The sequence below is a fragment of the Hibiscus syriacus genome, unplaced genomic scaffold (genome assembly GCF_006381635.1).
Source record: "Hibiscus syriacus cultivar Baekdansim isolate YM2019G1 unplaced genomic scaffold, ASM638163v2 tig00110963_pilon, whole genome shotgun sequence".
In the NCBI taxonomy this organism is placed as follows: domain Eukaryota; kingdom Viridiplantae; phylum Streptophyta; class Magnoliopsida; order Malvales; family Malvaceae; genus Hibiscus; species Hibiscus syriacus.
Window position 1 is genome coordinate 780,001 of NW_024062936.1, and position 15,560 is coordinate 795,560.

General features: G+C 37.1%; 1 protein-coding gene across 4 annotated transcripts in view; it reads left to right on the forward strand.

The window, feature by feature from the left end:
* Positions 1-15,341, forward strand: part of LOC120148597 (coatomer subunit beta'-3-like) — a 17,280-nt gene extending 1,939 nt beyond the window's left edge. The window contains exons 7-15 of one of the 4 annotated variants that reach the window (XM_039161674.1): positions 199-395; positions 480-573; positions 12,148-12,344; positions 12,429-12,522; positions 13,114-13,156; positions 13,362-13,490; positions 13,614-13,749; positions 14,336-14,402; positions 14,693-15,340. In XM_039161674.1, coding sequence (XP_039017605.1) covers positions 199-395; positions 480-573; positions 12,148-12,344; positions 12,429-12,522; positions 13,114-13,156; positions 13,362-13,393 — 657 coding nt within the window. In that variant the 3' untranslated portion in view covers positions 13,394-13,490; positions 13,614-13,749; positions 14,336-14,402; positions 14,693-15,340. Of the gene's footprint in view, positions 1-198; positions 396-479; positions 574-12,147; positions 12,345-12,428; positions 12,523-13,113; positions 13,157-13,361; positions 13,491-13,613; positions 13,750-14,335; positions 14,403-14,692 lie in introns of all 4 variants that reach the window. The other 3 variants (XM_039161676.1, XM_039161677.1, XM_039161675.1) reach the window with 3 other exon arrangements.
* The last annotated feature ends 219 nt before the right edge of the window (positions 15,342-15,560 follow it).

Genomic DNA, 15,560 nt, shown 5'->3' on the forward strand with positions numbered 1-15,560 from the left:
TTTGTCTCTGTAGTTTATTAACTGGTGAATGCATGTACAAAAGCCTCGTCATACTTTCTTAGTTTTATGCAGTAGCTGTTTTTGTAAATCAAGCTTAATGCATGGGCATGTCTTATATATTGTTAGTTTTAGACAATAATGCCTTTTCTCCTTGTTTTTGAAGTTTTTCTATTAATTATTCTAAACTTGTCATTGCAGCTAGAACTGGCTGAACAATGCATGAAGCATGCAATGGACCTGAGCGGTTTATTGTTACTTTATTCCTCACTGGGAGATGCTGAAGGAATAGCAACACTTGCATCTCTTTCCAAAGAACAAGGGAAGAACAATGTAGCTTTTCTTTGTTTATTTATGTTGGGTAAATTGGAGGATTGCCTTCAGCTTTTGTTGGAAAGGTAATTCATTATCAAGTTCCTGGAATAATTGACTGCCATACATGTTATTATATTTATGGATATATTGAAATATTCCTATTGCAGCAATCGGATACCAGAGGCTGCTTTGATGGCACGATCTTATCTTCCAAGCAAAGTTTCAGAGATGGTAGCAATTTGGAGAAAAGACCTCAACAGGGTTAGTTGCCATTATTTGTTTCTCCGGTGTTTTCTTCATGCTTTATTCTTGATGTGCTGGGTTAGCTGTATAATGCATAAGCTTCGGTTTGTTTTGTTTCTCTCGTTTGATTTCCTGTAAAGTATTTCAAAATTCAAAATACTGCATGTCTAATAAAAATGACAAGCACTATTCCTCTTCCTCTGCCTTCTATTTTTCCTTTCCATACTTTCCCTTTTGTGCAAGATAACAGTAAATATTATAAAACATCTTGATACTTTCCTGGAAAAGATCGGTATGAAGTTCTGTGTATAGTGCTTTACATCTTTCTTTCTTTTTATAAGAATTGGAGGTCTCATTAAAAAAAAACCTTCATAATTGGTAAATTCATAAGAATTCGGCAAAAAGCAGGAGGGTTAAAAGAGTACCTCAGATTTTATTGATAAAAAGATAAAATCCCTAAGTTACAAGGATTACAACAAACCCCAAATACATCTTTCTTCCTCAGATTTTATTATTACTTTATTCCTCACTGGGAGATGCTGAAGGAATAACAACACTTGCATCTCTTTCCAAAGAACAAGGGAAGAACAATGTAGCTTTTCTTTGTTTATTTTTTTATAGGAATTGAAGGCCTCGTTAAAAACACCATTCTTGATTAAAGGAGCTTGTAGAGAAGCTCCTTAATGAGCGGAAGGAGGAAAAGAGTGCCTTAAGATTTCATTAAACATAAAAAATTACATAAGATATATATTTTTTTATAGGAAATAGGCCCCGTTAAAAACCCCATTCTTAGTTATTGTGTTGAAAAAGCACAATAACCAAAGGCAAGGGAAAAGGGTGCCCATAGTTTATTACCAAACATAGGAAATACAACCAGACCGACACACACAAACAAAATCGACTTACAACAACCCTGAAACCCCAAACTCACCAAGCCACAACCTCAGCACTCACTAACCTATTCCAGATTTAGCTAAACAGTCAGCTTCCCCATTAATACATCTGCTAATATGCCTAAGAGAAACACTAAACTGCAACACTGTCTTTGAATTTCTTTGATCAAGTCAACATAGAGAACCGGCACAATTCAGGGCTGTTGATCCATTTTAGAGCAAGAAAAGAATCACTTTCCAAGATTAAAAAACCTTTATCCCTCCAAACTGAATCAACGCTAACTCAACGTATTCCATCTTAGCTACAACAACAACCTCTAATATGACTGACCAAACATAATGCCTAAACTTGGCCCGAAATACAACACAAAACAATATAATTATAATAGAAGCCAAATATAACAGCTGACTCAAACCATATAAGTCAAATTCTAACACAAAAGTCATGAGCTTCCACACGATAAGAGTACAAAAAGCAAAGCCAAACACTCTATCCGCCTTTCTGCCACTTATTGCTCGTCTTGTCGTCGGAGGTCATCCAAACCTCCAACTCCATTATCAATAATCATATGCGAATCACCTGAAACTATTCACTATATTTTGTTTCTTGAAACAACACAATCTCACACTTAAACATCCAACAATCCTCCTTAGTTCAGAAAAATAAAACATTTGAGCCCATTCCTCGAATGATCCAAGTTAAGAACCTCATCTCGACCTATTTCCTCTTAAAACAACTCAAAATCAATAGAAAGGGAATGTGACACACCTTCCAATACTTCCACTGCTAAAATTTTTCGAAATCAAAACCACTTCTGAGCCTTTAGACTCTATACCCAATTCTTTCCTGATCTGTAAGGTTTCTTTCGCTTCCTTCTTTTGTCTCTCCCACCTTGCTTGAAAGTCATAATCATATAGGGATCTGTCTTCAAGTTCAAACAATTTTTCCTCGCGTTGCACCTTCTTCTGATTAATCTTGCTTCGGCAATATCTAGTCTTCCTTTGAGGAGCCGTATATTTCTCTTGAAAAAATTGGAGAGAGCTATATTTATTGTTTTCCCCCTCCTTTGCTCTCTGGTTCTACCTGGAATTGTGCGTGAAAAAATCATCCCTCAATTGTGTTGACAAGCCAAGGCTCTGGTCCAAATCCTCACATACTATCCCCGATTTGGTTTTTCCATCCACCCGGTCCACCATAGCCCCATCCTGTTGGACTTCCTCACCCTTGGATCTTTTGATAGCACATTTATTTGTAAGGACCATATTAATCACATCCTCCACCACCTTTGACTGTAAATAGGGGTGGGAATAGGCCAGGCCAGGCCAGGCTTTAATAGGCCTGGGCCTGGCCTACAATGATTTGTGTCAGCCTGGGCCTGGCCTGTGGCCTGTCAGAGGCTTTTATTTAGGCCTGGCCTGGGCCTATTTAAAAGACTGGCCTGTTTAAAAGCCTGTTTAAAGGCCTGTTTAACAATAAACATGTAATATTTTCGGTTTAGCCATTAATTTTAGAGTAAAATCCCTATTAAGTCACTCTAACTTAGTACATTTTACAAAGTAGTCACTCTAAATAGGCCGGCCTATCAGGCTTATAAGGCTTTTTAATAGGCCTAAGCCTGGCCTGTTTAGTTAAATAGGCTGTTAAAAAGGCCTGGGCCTGGCCTGTTTAGTTAAAGAGGCCAGGCCAGGCCCAGGCCCCTGGAGGCCGGCCTGGCATATTCCCACCCCTAACTGTAAACGACCATCCAAAATGGGAAAATCTAGGGTACTACTAAACCTATCAAGATTTGAATTTTAAATTGAAATTCAACTTGGGCCCCACTCAACTTTTCATCATTTCTTTGAATTTTAAAACCAATTCCACCTACCATCCGACCCTACATATCTCTTCAATTTAAAATTTCACCCTTTACATATTTTATCTCATCCTTGGACTTCACGCTGACTTTAATTCCATCATAAATATTTTATTTATAATACCCATACCAACGTGCTAAATACAAAACTAAAATCCTTACCCATACCGAAAAGACTGGAGTTTGAAATTAAATGATGCCTTATGGGCATATCGTATCGTTTACAAAGCTCCTATCGGCATGTCCCCAAATAGCTTAGTCTTTGGAAAATCGTGCCATGTGTCGGTTGAATTGGAGTATAAAACTTATTGTACGATAAAGGAATGTAATATGGAGATGGATTCATTCGGAGAAGCGCACAAACTTCATATTCAAGATCTCAATGAAATTCGCCGCAATCCTTACGATACTGCCCGAATATACCAGGATAAAACTAAATATTTTTATGATCGTCGTATTTCAGTTAAAGTTCAAGACAATTTGGGAGTTTGTTTCAAAGTGAATGGTCAACGATTGAAACTGTATTACGAGAATAATCAAGCTTGTGTTATCAAGGATATTATTTTAAAATAACATGTAGTCTGAATCAGGTTGTCGGGCTAACGACGTTAAACAAAGTGCTTTATAGGAGGCAACCCATTTTTTTTTTCAATTTGTTTAATTTATTTCAATTTAATTTAATTTAATTTTTTGTTACATATTAATTTTATTTTTCTTTGAATTTTCAGGTATCACAAATATTTTTAATCGAACAAATTTGGAGCAGATCTGAGACTTTTGATCGAATAACCGTAATTTCCAATGACTGGAATGGTGTTTCATGCAAAAATTCGATCTCATTCCAGCCATGCGACAGACGTTAACAAAACTCCCACCTCCCCCCACCCGGCGCAAGTTAGCATAACCCATTTGCCCATTTTTATTTCTTTACCGCCCATATACCCTAATTTACCCCCATATTTCAAGATTCCCTTTGACCGACCGCTTCCTACACTTTTAATAAAAAAGAGAGGAAAGGGAATCTATTAAACCCACCAATATTAGTGTAATCATTATGTTTTTTTTTTGTTTTTTTATTAAAAGTGTAGGAAGCGGTCGGTCAAAGGGAATCTTGAAATATGAGGGGAAATTAGGGTATATGGGCGGCAAAGAAATAAAAATGGGCAAATGGGTTATGCTAACTTGCGCCGGGTGGGGGAGGTAGGAGCTTTGTTAACGTGTGCCGCACGGCTGGAATGAGATTGATTTTTTGCATGAACACCATTCTAGTCATTGGAAATTACGATTATTCGATCAAAAGTCTCAGATCTGCTCCAAATTTGTTCGATTAAAAATATTTGTGATACCTGAAAATTCAAAGAAAAATAAAATTAATATGTAACAAAAAATTAAATTAAATTGAAATTGAAATAAATTAAACAAATCGGAAAATAAAATGGGTTGCCTCCCATAAAGCACTTTGTTTAACGTCGTTAGCCCGACAACCTGATTCAGACTACATGTTCTTTTAAAATAATATCATTGATCACACAAGCTTGATTATTCTCGTAATACAGTTTCAATCGTTGACCATTCACTTTGAAACAAATTGTCTTGAACTTTAACTGAAATACGACGATCATGAAAATCTTTAGTTTTATCCTGGTATATTCGGGCAGTATCGTAAGAATTGCGGCGAATTTCTTTGAGATCTTGAATATGAAGTTTGAGTGCTTCTCCGAATGAATCCATCTCCATATTACATTCCTTTATCGCACAATAAGTTTTATGCTCCAATTCAACCGACAAATGGCATGGTTTACCAAAGACTAAGCGATTTGGGGATATGTCGATAGGAGCTTTGTAAACAGTACGATATGCCTATAAGGAATCATTTAATTTCAAACTCCAGTCTTTTCGGAATGGGTAAGAATAGGGTAAAGATTTTTATTTTTGTAATTAGCACGTTGGTATGGGTATTATAAAGAAAATATTTATGATGGAATTAAAGTCAGGGTGAAATTTTAAATTGAAGAGATATGTAGGGCTGGTTGGTAGGTGGAATTGGTTTTAAAATTCAAAGCACAGATGAAAAGTTGAGTGGGGCCCAAGTTGAATTTCAATTTAAAATTCAAATCTTGGTAGGTTTAATAGTACCCTTTTCGTTTGAACCTTCCCCTGACCAGCAACAATATTCCTCAGACCCATAATAATTTCTTCCCATATGTTCATTTCCTCATCGTCCTCACACGACAAGTTGTTGCCTACAGTTCTGTTCCCCATACAACATAATTGAATGCCTTCTTCCTCAGAACACCTCTCTGAATTCGTCTCCTCCGATGAGTCCACGCTTCTTCCTGCTTCCTCAGCACATACCTCCATCTCGAGAGGCTTTACTGGCGAGACACCAACGAGCTCCCCCATCGTGGATAACGGGGAGGCAACTGCCTTTTCCATCAAAGATGAATCTACCCAGACAGAATCTGGGCTGAAACAAGGTTCAAACTCAGAAACATAAATTGTAAAGATTCATTCCTCGACTTTCAAATCAAAGGTTTCTTCCACTCGAGCTTGGCAGTTCGTACTAATCTGAATCAAAGCCCTATCAAACGAGTCGGGATTTAAGGTCCCTTCCTCAATGGAGATAAGTTCTCCCTATTTGTCTATAATGTTTTTGAAGGTGGAATGACTCCACACAAACGGTGGGATCCCTTTGCACGATAGCCATGCCCGACGGCTGCTGCACTGAAAATTTCCCAACCACACTTCTACTTTGTCAAAGCAGTTCTTTAACGCCTCAATCTGATTATTTAAAGTATAATCCCCTCTTTTCATCTTCAAATATGATTAAAATTGCTAACCTGCTTAACCTCATAATTTTCGGACCTAATATGCATTCCTTGTGCATAATAGCAGCTAACTCTTTCATTTTTATAAATTTTCTGCACCATCCTACCAATCTATCTTTTAGAGTAGAGAACTTATCCTCGTCAACAAAACCGACAATAGGAGCCTCTGAATGACTATCATCCTCCACTTTACTCTTGGCCTCGGCTGGTTTTGGACCAGAAAACTTCTTTCTCCAAAAATCTTCACGAGGTTGAAATCTCGCCATGGAAACTCTAACTGAATTACCTTGAATCCTAGATCTATCAGCACAGTTGATAGCCTTCGTCGCATCCTCCAATCTGGTGAAGCGAACAAAGCCAAACCTACTTCCTCCCTTGCTTCTTTTGTTAGGGATGAAAGAATCAACCACCTCGCCATATTTATCGAATAATAGCCAAAGACCTTGATGATGAAGAGACTCTGGAATATTAAAGATGATCATCGTAACAAAATTTTTCCCAACAGATCTATTCAACTTACTCGCCATCTCTGTATACAGGAAAGAAAATTTTGAAAACGCTTGATTTTTAGAGAGAAGCTGAAGCTTCTCTCACTACTCCTTTAATTTAAACCGGAATTCAGTGAAATCTTACAAAATTAGGCAAACTAGGTGGTTTGATGTTATGTTTCTTCTCTTCTTCTACCTTTATGTAACTCTGCTGAAGACTAGTGATAGGCATGATAGATTTAATCTCAAACACTTCAAATTTATCTCGACTTCCAACACAACGAGAAGGCCCCAATCTGATTATTTAAAGTATAATCCCTACTCTCTTCATCTTCAAATTTTTCTTTGTTTATTCATGTTGGGTAAATTGGAGGATTGCCTTAAGCTTTTGTTGGAAATGTAATTCATTATCAAGTACCTGGAATAATTGAGAGAGGCTCCACATTCTCTCTAAAAATCAGGCGTTTTAGAAATTTTTTCTGTCTTTATTCCTTTTCTTTTCTCTTTGATGGCGAGTAAAGTGAGAAGATCAGTTGGAAAAAATTGTGTCACAGTGATCATTTTTAACATTCCTGAGTGTCTTCATCACCAAGGCCTCTGGTTATTTTTCGATAAATATGGCGAGGTGGTAGATTCTTTCATCCCTAATAAAAGAAGTAAGGGATGTAGTAGGTTTGGCTTTGTTAGTTTCACCAGACTGGAGGACGCGAGAAAGGCTATCAACTGTGTTGATAGATCTTGGATTCAAGGTAACAAAGTTAGAGTTTTTATGGCGAGATATCATCCTTGTGATGTTTTCTGGAGGAAGAAGTTCTATGATCTATATCCAGTCGTGGGCAAGAGTTTAGTGGAGGATGCTAGTCATACTGAGGCTCCCATTGTTTGTTCTGTTGACGAGGATAAGCTCTCAACTCTTAAAGACAGCTTGGTAGGATGGTGCAGAAATTTTATTAAGATGAAAAAGTTGGCTGCTATTTTGCACAAGGAAGGCATTGTTGGTACGAAGATTATGAGATTAAGCGGGCTTGCAATTTTAATCTTATTTGAAGATGCAGAGAGTAGGGACTTTACTCTACATAATTAAATTGGGGCGTTGAATAAATGTTTCGACAGAGTGGAAGTTTGGTCGGAAGATTTTAAGTGCAGCAACCGTCGGGCATGGCTTTCGTGCAAAGGGATCCCTCCGTTTGTGTGGAGTCTCTCCACCTTCAGAAATATTACACTCAAATGGGGAGTTCTTATATCCATTAAGGAAAGGACCTTAAATAATGGCTCTTTTGATAGGGCTTTGCTTCAGATCATCACGAACAGTCAAGCTCGATTGGAATAATTCATTGTTTTGAAATTCGGGGATAGACTCTTCAAAGTGCATGTTTCCGAGTTTGAGTCGTGTTTCAGCCTAGAATCTGTCTGGATTGATTCGTCTTCGATGGAAGAGGCATATGCCTCCCCATTATCCAAGGTGGGGGAGCTCATTGGTGTCTCCCCAGTTAAGTATCCCGAGTTGGAGGTTTGCGTTGAGGAAGAAGGAAGAAACGAGATCTCATCAGAGGTAAAGATTCCCGAGAGGTGTTATGTGAAAGATGACAGTGTTTTTTGTTGTATGGGGAGTAGTACTTGTGGCAGCCTATTGTCAGGTGAGGGCGATGAGGATAGGAACATAGGTGAGGATACGATGATGGGTCTGAGGAGTACCGTTGCAGGTCAGAGGATGTTTCAATTGCAAATTGAGGAAGTGGGGGAACACGAGACAGTGCTGGCACACGCGGAGAGAGAGGCAGTGGATGTCTATAAGGAAAGTTGTTTGTTTGCACGTGTTAATGAGGGGATCAAGGATTATTTAATTGATTTTCCCATCCTGGATGGTCGTTTAGTGTCAAGGGAGATGGAGGATGGGAGTATTATGGGCATTTCAAACGATGAACTGTTGGTTCACGCGGCAAGAGAGAAAGAAGATGTCTACATGAAAAGTTGTGAGCTTGCACTTGCTTTTGAGGGTTCGAAGGATTATTTTAAAGATTTTCCCATGTCGGATGGTCGAGGTGAGTCAAAGGTGGTAGAGGATGAGTTTAATGAGGGCCTTATGAATAATTGCGCATTCAAAAACCCCAAGGGTAAGGCCAGGCAGAACAAGAGACCTAAGGAGGGTTTTGACAACAAATATAGCTCCGTCCAAACTTTTCAAGAGAATATTAAGGCTCCCTAACGGAAGTCTCAAGGCTACCGATGCAAGAACAATCAGAGTAAGGTGCAACGAGAGGAAGATGTGTCTAAACTTAAAGGCTCACGAGTGTTTCTGATTTCGGAACAATATATCGATGGAAGGATTGTAAGATACAATTTGTAGTGAACAATTTTTGGGGGCTCGAATTTGATTTGAGTTTGGAGTTGGAGGTTTGGATGGTCTCCGATGTCAAGTTGAGTAATTAGTGGCTGATTGACACTATTATATTTGGCTTTTTTTTACAGTTGTATTGTGTTGTATTTCGGGCCAATTTTTGGCTTTTTGTCTGGTTAGTTATTTAGAGTTGTTGGTAAATGTGTAATTGGCAGCAAGGTATAGGATGGGTTTTGGTTTGCTCGGCTGTTGTTTTGTGTGCTCGTGGAGCAGCAGGGCATGGATGATGGGGAATCGACCTGCAAGTGGGATGCAGGGCTGCTGGGCGTTGGGTGTTGGGACGCATCAAAATGGTATGGGCATCAGCTATCTTCACGTGGGTGGCATGAGCACTAGTATGGGCAGGATTAAAATATGTTTATTGGGTACTGTTTGTCTTAACTTTTTGTAATCTTTTACTGGGTGTTGTTTACTGGGCACGTGGTGTGGTCGAGTTGTTATTGTAAGGGGTTTGTAAGTTTTATCTTTATGTAATCTTTTAATATTAATGAATTTTAAGGCACTTTTTTCCTCCTTCCGCTGATTAAGGAACATCGTTTCGTGTTCCATTAATTATGAAGGGGGGTTTTAATTGGGCTTCCACTTCCTATAAAAAAAATACCTGGAATAATTGACTGCCATACATGTTATTATATTTATGAATATATTGAAATATTCCTATTGCAACAATCGGATACCAGAGGCTGCTTTGATGGCACAATCTTATCTTCCAAGGAGAAAGAATTAGATTAGCAATTCACTTGAACCATGACCTAGTTTCGGTCAGGGCAGTGAGCATATTGTCCTTTAGAAGTGAATCTCTCCGTTCAAAGAACTTTTACTTTAATGGTGGAGATACTTATGATTTGTTTCTAATCATTCTGGAATAGATTTAGGCCGTAAGTAATTATTTACCAACTGTGGCTCCTTTTTATCATCGTTAGCGTATTAGCTTATTTATTAACCAGCAGATTTCAAACTAGAAGCTTGAAAGATGTGAAATATAATTGCTGATTGTCTTTGCATTCCCGATGATTTGGATCTTGCAAGCACATTGAATTTTGGGATGGAGCATATACAAGTTATTTGGTTAGCTTTCAAATTATGATTTCAGTTACTTGTCTAAGGTTTTAGCATATTCTTTGAGGCATTCAGTCCTAAAAAAAACCCATTCAGTGCATTTTATGTTTCAACTTTAGGTACTATTTTTTTGGTTCCCCACTTGAGGCGTTGAATCTTGTGGTTGGGTTTTTTGGGGATTGGTTTTTCCTCTAGTCAGCTTGAAACTTGTACCGTAAAAACATATATCTACATAAAACGCGTGATTTTCAATCTGAACCGCGCTGGGCGTTTACCATAGGTGTACCATATTTGTCATTTTCAATGGGTGAAGTTAACATCAAATCAAACCTGAAATTTTCTAATTGATACGTGAGGGTACACAAGTTGAAGATATGAAAAAAATTGCAAATATTAAATTTGAATTTCCCATAGATAGCGCGTGAATCTGGCATGTCGAGATCTTACATAACCAAAAATTTGCATTTTCGGACAATAATTTGAAAATACACACACTTAAGAAACTTCTAAAACATGATTATTAAAATAAAAAAGTGATTGGAAGCTCTTCCCTCTTCCACACATGAGGGGTTTAAATTGTTTCTAAGATCATGAGAGTCGAATTCTGAGCTGATTCTACACTGAATGCAAGTGCGCTGGAATGGACCACTTTGACCTGAATGTGTCCATTGTCAGGGTGCTGTCCCAAATATGAAGAACAGGGTTAGTGCATTCTTGAAACTGTTTTAGTTCTGTTTGTTTAGCGGTTGTGGATATATTCGTTTAACGGTCTCAACCATATGTTCAATTTTATCTTTGGATAAAATATAGACATGGTCACTTTCGTTTCATTTTAATTAAGATGTGGTCACTGAAGGTTAACGAACATTAAACCTTTTAAGGATTTGCCGATGTGATACGGTAAAAATATAAAATTAAAATTATATCATTTTCACGTAGATGATACATGGTTTAAGTTTAAATCACTTTCTTTTCATATTTGTATACTTTTGGTCACTTGCGTTGTTGTTTTATTAAGTTTTGATCACTTACATTATCATTTTATTAAGTTTTGGTCACTTGGAAATTAAATGATGTTAATTTGATGATGTGATTCAATAGTAAAATGGTTTAATTCTTATTTTAACTCTTAAAATAATGATTATGTGTCTTTTTGTAAATTCAAATTAGTTTAGGGACAACATTTCAATTTATCCATTTTTTTAATATTTTTCTCCCAACCCCCAATATTACCCATCTCCTCCCCACTTCTTCTTCAGACATCTCTGTTCCATTGCAATAACCTTCTTGTTTCCAATTATTACTTGTAATTATTTAAAGTCAAATTAGGTGAGTTTTCAATTGTAAGAAAATGTATAAAAAAGTAATGAAGATCGTGAAAAATGCAGAGAATTCACCATTAAAACTCTAAAGATTCACCATAACCACGATGCCACCGCCTCGAGCTGAGAAAACTAGAGTTTCTTTAATAACGGCGTTATTGATGACACAATACTAGGTTTCCATCTCCGGCGCATTGTTGACCAATAAAATCCCCGTGATGTGAAAGGTAGTCAAGAATGTTCGTCGCATCCGAACATGATCTACTTTCATGACGTGGAAATAAGGTACCTGAAGGTTGGCGCGATGGTGGTGGTGCGATAGATCGCACATGTCGTAGGGATTAACGGTGATTCATAGGGATCTAAAATCGAAAAATTGATTTGGACTTTTGATTTGTAGGATGTATTTCTTCTCCTTTCCTTTTCCTTCACCCCTCTTAATTTGGACTTTTGATTTGTGCTAATCATTCATGTTGAATATCCACATCCCTAGTGATTGGAATTTGTTTTGATCTATGGTAATACCTTCCTTTCAGTAATTATTTCTCAATTTGTCTCTGTAGTTTATTAACTGGTGAATGCATGTACAAAAGCCTCGTCTTACTTTCTTAGTTTTATGCAGTAGCTGTTTTTGTAAATCAAGCTTAATGCATGGGCATGTCTTATATATTGTTAGTTTTAGACAATAATGCCTTCTCTCCTTGTTTTTGAAGTTTTTCTATTAATTATTCTAAACTTGTCATTGCAGCTAGAACTGGCTGAACAATGCATGAAGCATGCAATGGACCTGAGCGGTTTATTGTTACTTTATTCCTCACTGGGAGATGCTGAAGGAATAGCAACACTTCCATCTCTTTCCAAAGAACAAGGGAAGAACAATGTAGCTTTTCTTTGTTTATTCGTGTTGGGTAAATTGGAGGATTGCCTTCAGCTTTTGTTGGAAAGGTAATTCATTATCAAGTTCCTGGAATAATTGACTGCCATACATGTTATTATATTTATGGATATATTGAAATATTCCTATTGCAGCAATCGGATACCAGAGGCTGCTTTGATGGCACGATCTTATCTTCCAAGCAAAGTTTCAGAGATGGTAGCAATTTGGAGAAAAGACCTCAACAGGGTTAGTTGCCATTATTTGTTTCTCCGGTGTTTTCTTCATGCTTTATTCTTGATGTGCTGGGTTAGCTGTATCATGCATAAGCTTTGGTTTGTTTTGTTTCTCTCGTTTGATTTCCTGTAAAGTATTTCAAAATTCAAAATACTGCATGTCTAATAAAAATGACAAGCACTATTCCTCGTCCTCTGCCTTCTATTTTTCCTTTCCATACTTTCCCTTTGTACAAGATAACAGTAAATATTATAAAACATCTTGATACTTTCCTGGAAAAGATCGGTATGAAGTTCTGTGTATAGTGCTTTACATCTTTCTTTCTTTTTATAAGAATTGGAGTCTCTCATTAAAAAAAACCCCTTCATAATTGCTAAATTCATAAGAATTCGGCAAAAAACAGAAGGGTTAAAAGAGTACCTTAGATTTTATTAATAAAAGGATAAAATCCCTAAGTTACAAGGATTACAACAAACCCCAAATACATCCCTGCCCTAGCAAGAAAAGACAGCCTGAAGATTCCTAGAATTACCCGATTCCTTTTTTTGCAAGTGCTTTACATCTTAAGGCTAAAAAAACAATCTTGTCCTTTTTTTTTTGAAGATTGGGAACTTTCTCTTTCTGTATCCAAAGTGGCAGAAACAAGGTATCAAACATGATTCCTTTCTTTTATATATTGTAATTTGTTACTGTTTTCTAGTCAATATTTGTCGAACATTATTAATTCCACTGGTTTGGTGCAAATTGATTGCTCTATAATTTGTCTGACCGTTGATCGCAAAGCCTTGCGGTTGACATACCTGTTTTTCTGTCTCACGTGGATATGCTATTTACTTTGAGTTGGTTTTCAGCGGTGTTTATCCTCCTGCAGCGGATTATTTGAATCATGCTGATAGATCGAAGTTGATACTTGTGGAGGCTTTCAGAAGCATGCAAATCGAGGATGACGAGCCTCTTGAAATGGTGAACTTGATTATGAGGTATAGAATCCATATGTATCTGTTTTTCTTTGAAGTTGGAACATATTAAACATAGAAATTGCTTTGAGTGGTTCAGGAGTCTGGTTTGATTTTATTCTGTCATTTATTTGGTGGGCATCACAGGCTGCAGGACTGAATGGGCATGGTCAAAACGCAGAGCAGAATGGAGAAGATGGTAGCCAAGAGGAGCCTGTTGTTGTAGATGCTGATTCTAATGATGGCGCAGTACTCGTTAATGGTAACAAGGAAGAAGAGTGGGGTACGAATACTGAAGGAACCCCATCAGCCTAAAAGCAATTGGGTGGGGCAGTGTGAAAATCAAAATTGTCTCTGGTGATTAATTGTTCTAACATGCCATTTCTAACCACTCTCTTGTGGGCTTATCTTTCTGTTTTGTGATTTGTTTTGTTGCAACAACTAATTGAACACACCTACCTCCGACTTCGAAACATGTTTGCTGAATTGTTTTCATCTCACTCACTATTTGGAATTTGATACATGTTTTCTGGTGATCGCTGATATCACCTTTATTCGTATTGACAACTTTGGTGTCCCAAACTTGGGAAAGAACTAGTTAATCTGATGCCTATTAATATTGACTAATATGATGCTCATCCACCGGTTTCTGATCCCTTCTTCCCTGTAAACTGCTCTTATCTAATTAGCGTTTGTGCAACCAATTTTTGCATTCTAACATCAAATTATTAATGTTTATTTTTGCACTCTGAAATCCTTAAGACATTAACAAGTCTTAAATTTTGTTATATTCTTTTTTATGTGTTTGTGGTAGTTCTTTTGTTCTGTTATCCCCTGATTCATTTTACTGTTTTCCCTCGTGTTGGCAGTGCTTACACCAGATCACTAGGTTTTATGAAGACACTCAGTTTGAGCTCCATTCAGCATGTACTTAAGGTGAAAAACTTTTGCTTTTACTACTATTACTATTTTTTCTCCAAGGAGAGAATTATTAACCGTGCCGATTAGCAATTCACTTGAACCATGACCTAGTTTCGGTCAGGGCAGTGAGCATATTGTCCTTTAGAAGTGAATCTCTCCATTCAAAGAACTTTTATTTTAATGGTGGAGATACTTATGATTTGTTTCTAATCATTCTGGAATAGATTTAGGCCGTTAGTAATTATTTACCAACTGTGGCTCCTTTTTATCATCGTTAGCGTATTAACTTATTTATTAACCAGCAGATTTCAAACTAGAAGCTAGAAAGATGTGAAATATAATTGCTGATTGTCTTTGCATTCCCGATGAGTTGGATCTTGCAAGCACATTGAATTTTGGGATGGAGCATATACAAGTTATTCGGTTAGCTTTCAAATTATGATTTCAGTTACTTGTCTAAGGTTTTAGCATATTCTTTGAGGCATTCAGTCCTAAAAAAAACTTAAGAAACTTGTCTAAGTTGAAACATAAAACGCACTGAGGTGAAACATAAAACAAAAATTTGAAGAAACTAATTGATACGTGAGGGCACACAAGTTGAAGATATGAAGAAAATTGCAAATATTAAATTTGAATTTCCCATAGATAGCACATGAATCTGGCATGTCGAGTTCTTACATAACCAAAAATTTGCATTTTCGGACAATAATTTGAAATTACACGCTTAAGAAACTTCTAAAACATGATTATTAAAATAAAAAAGGGATTGGAAGCTCTTCCCTCTTCAACACATGAGGGGTTTATATTGTTTCTAAGATCAAGGGAAGTGGTTCTGCAGCGAGGGCAGGAGTTTTCTTTTGAGATGAGAGTCGAATTCTGAGCTGATTCTACACTGTGAATGCAAGTGACCTGGAATGGAGCACTTTGACCTGAATGTGTCCATAGTCAGGGTGCTGTCCCAAATATGAAGAATAGGGTTAGTGCATTTTTGAAACTGTTCTAGTTCTGTTTGTTTAGCGGTCGTGGATATATTCGTTTAACGTTCTCAATCATATGTTCAATTTTATCTTTGGATAAATTATAGACATGGTCACTTTCGTTTCATTTTAATTAAGATGTGGTCATTGAAGGTTAACGGACATTAAACCTTTAAGGATTTCCTTACGTGATACG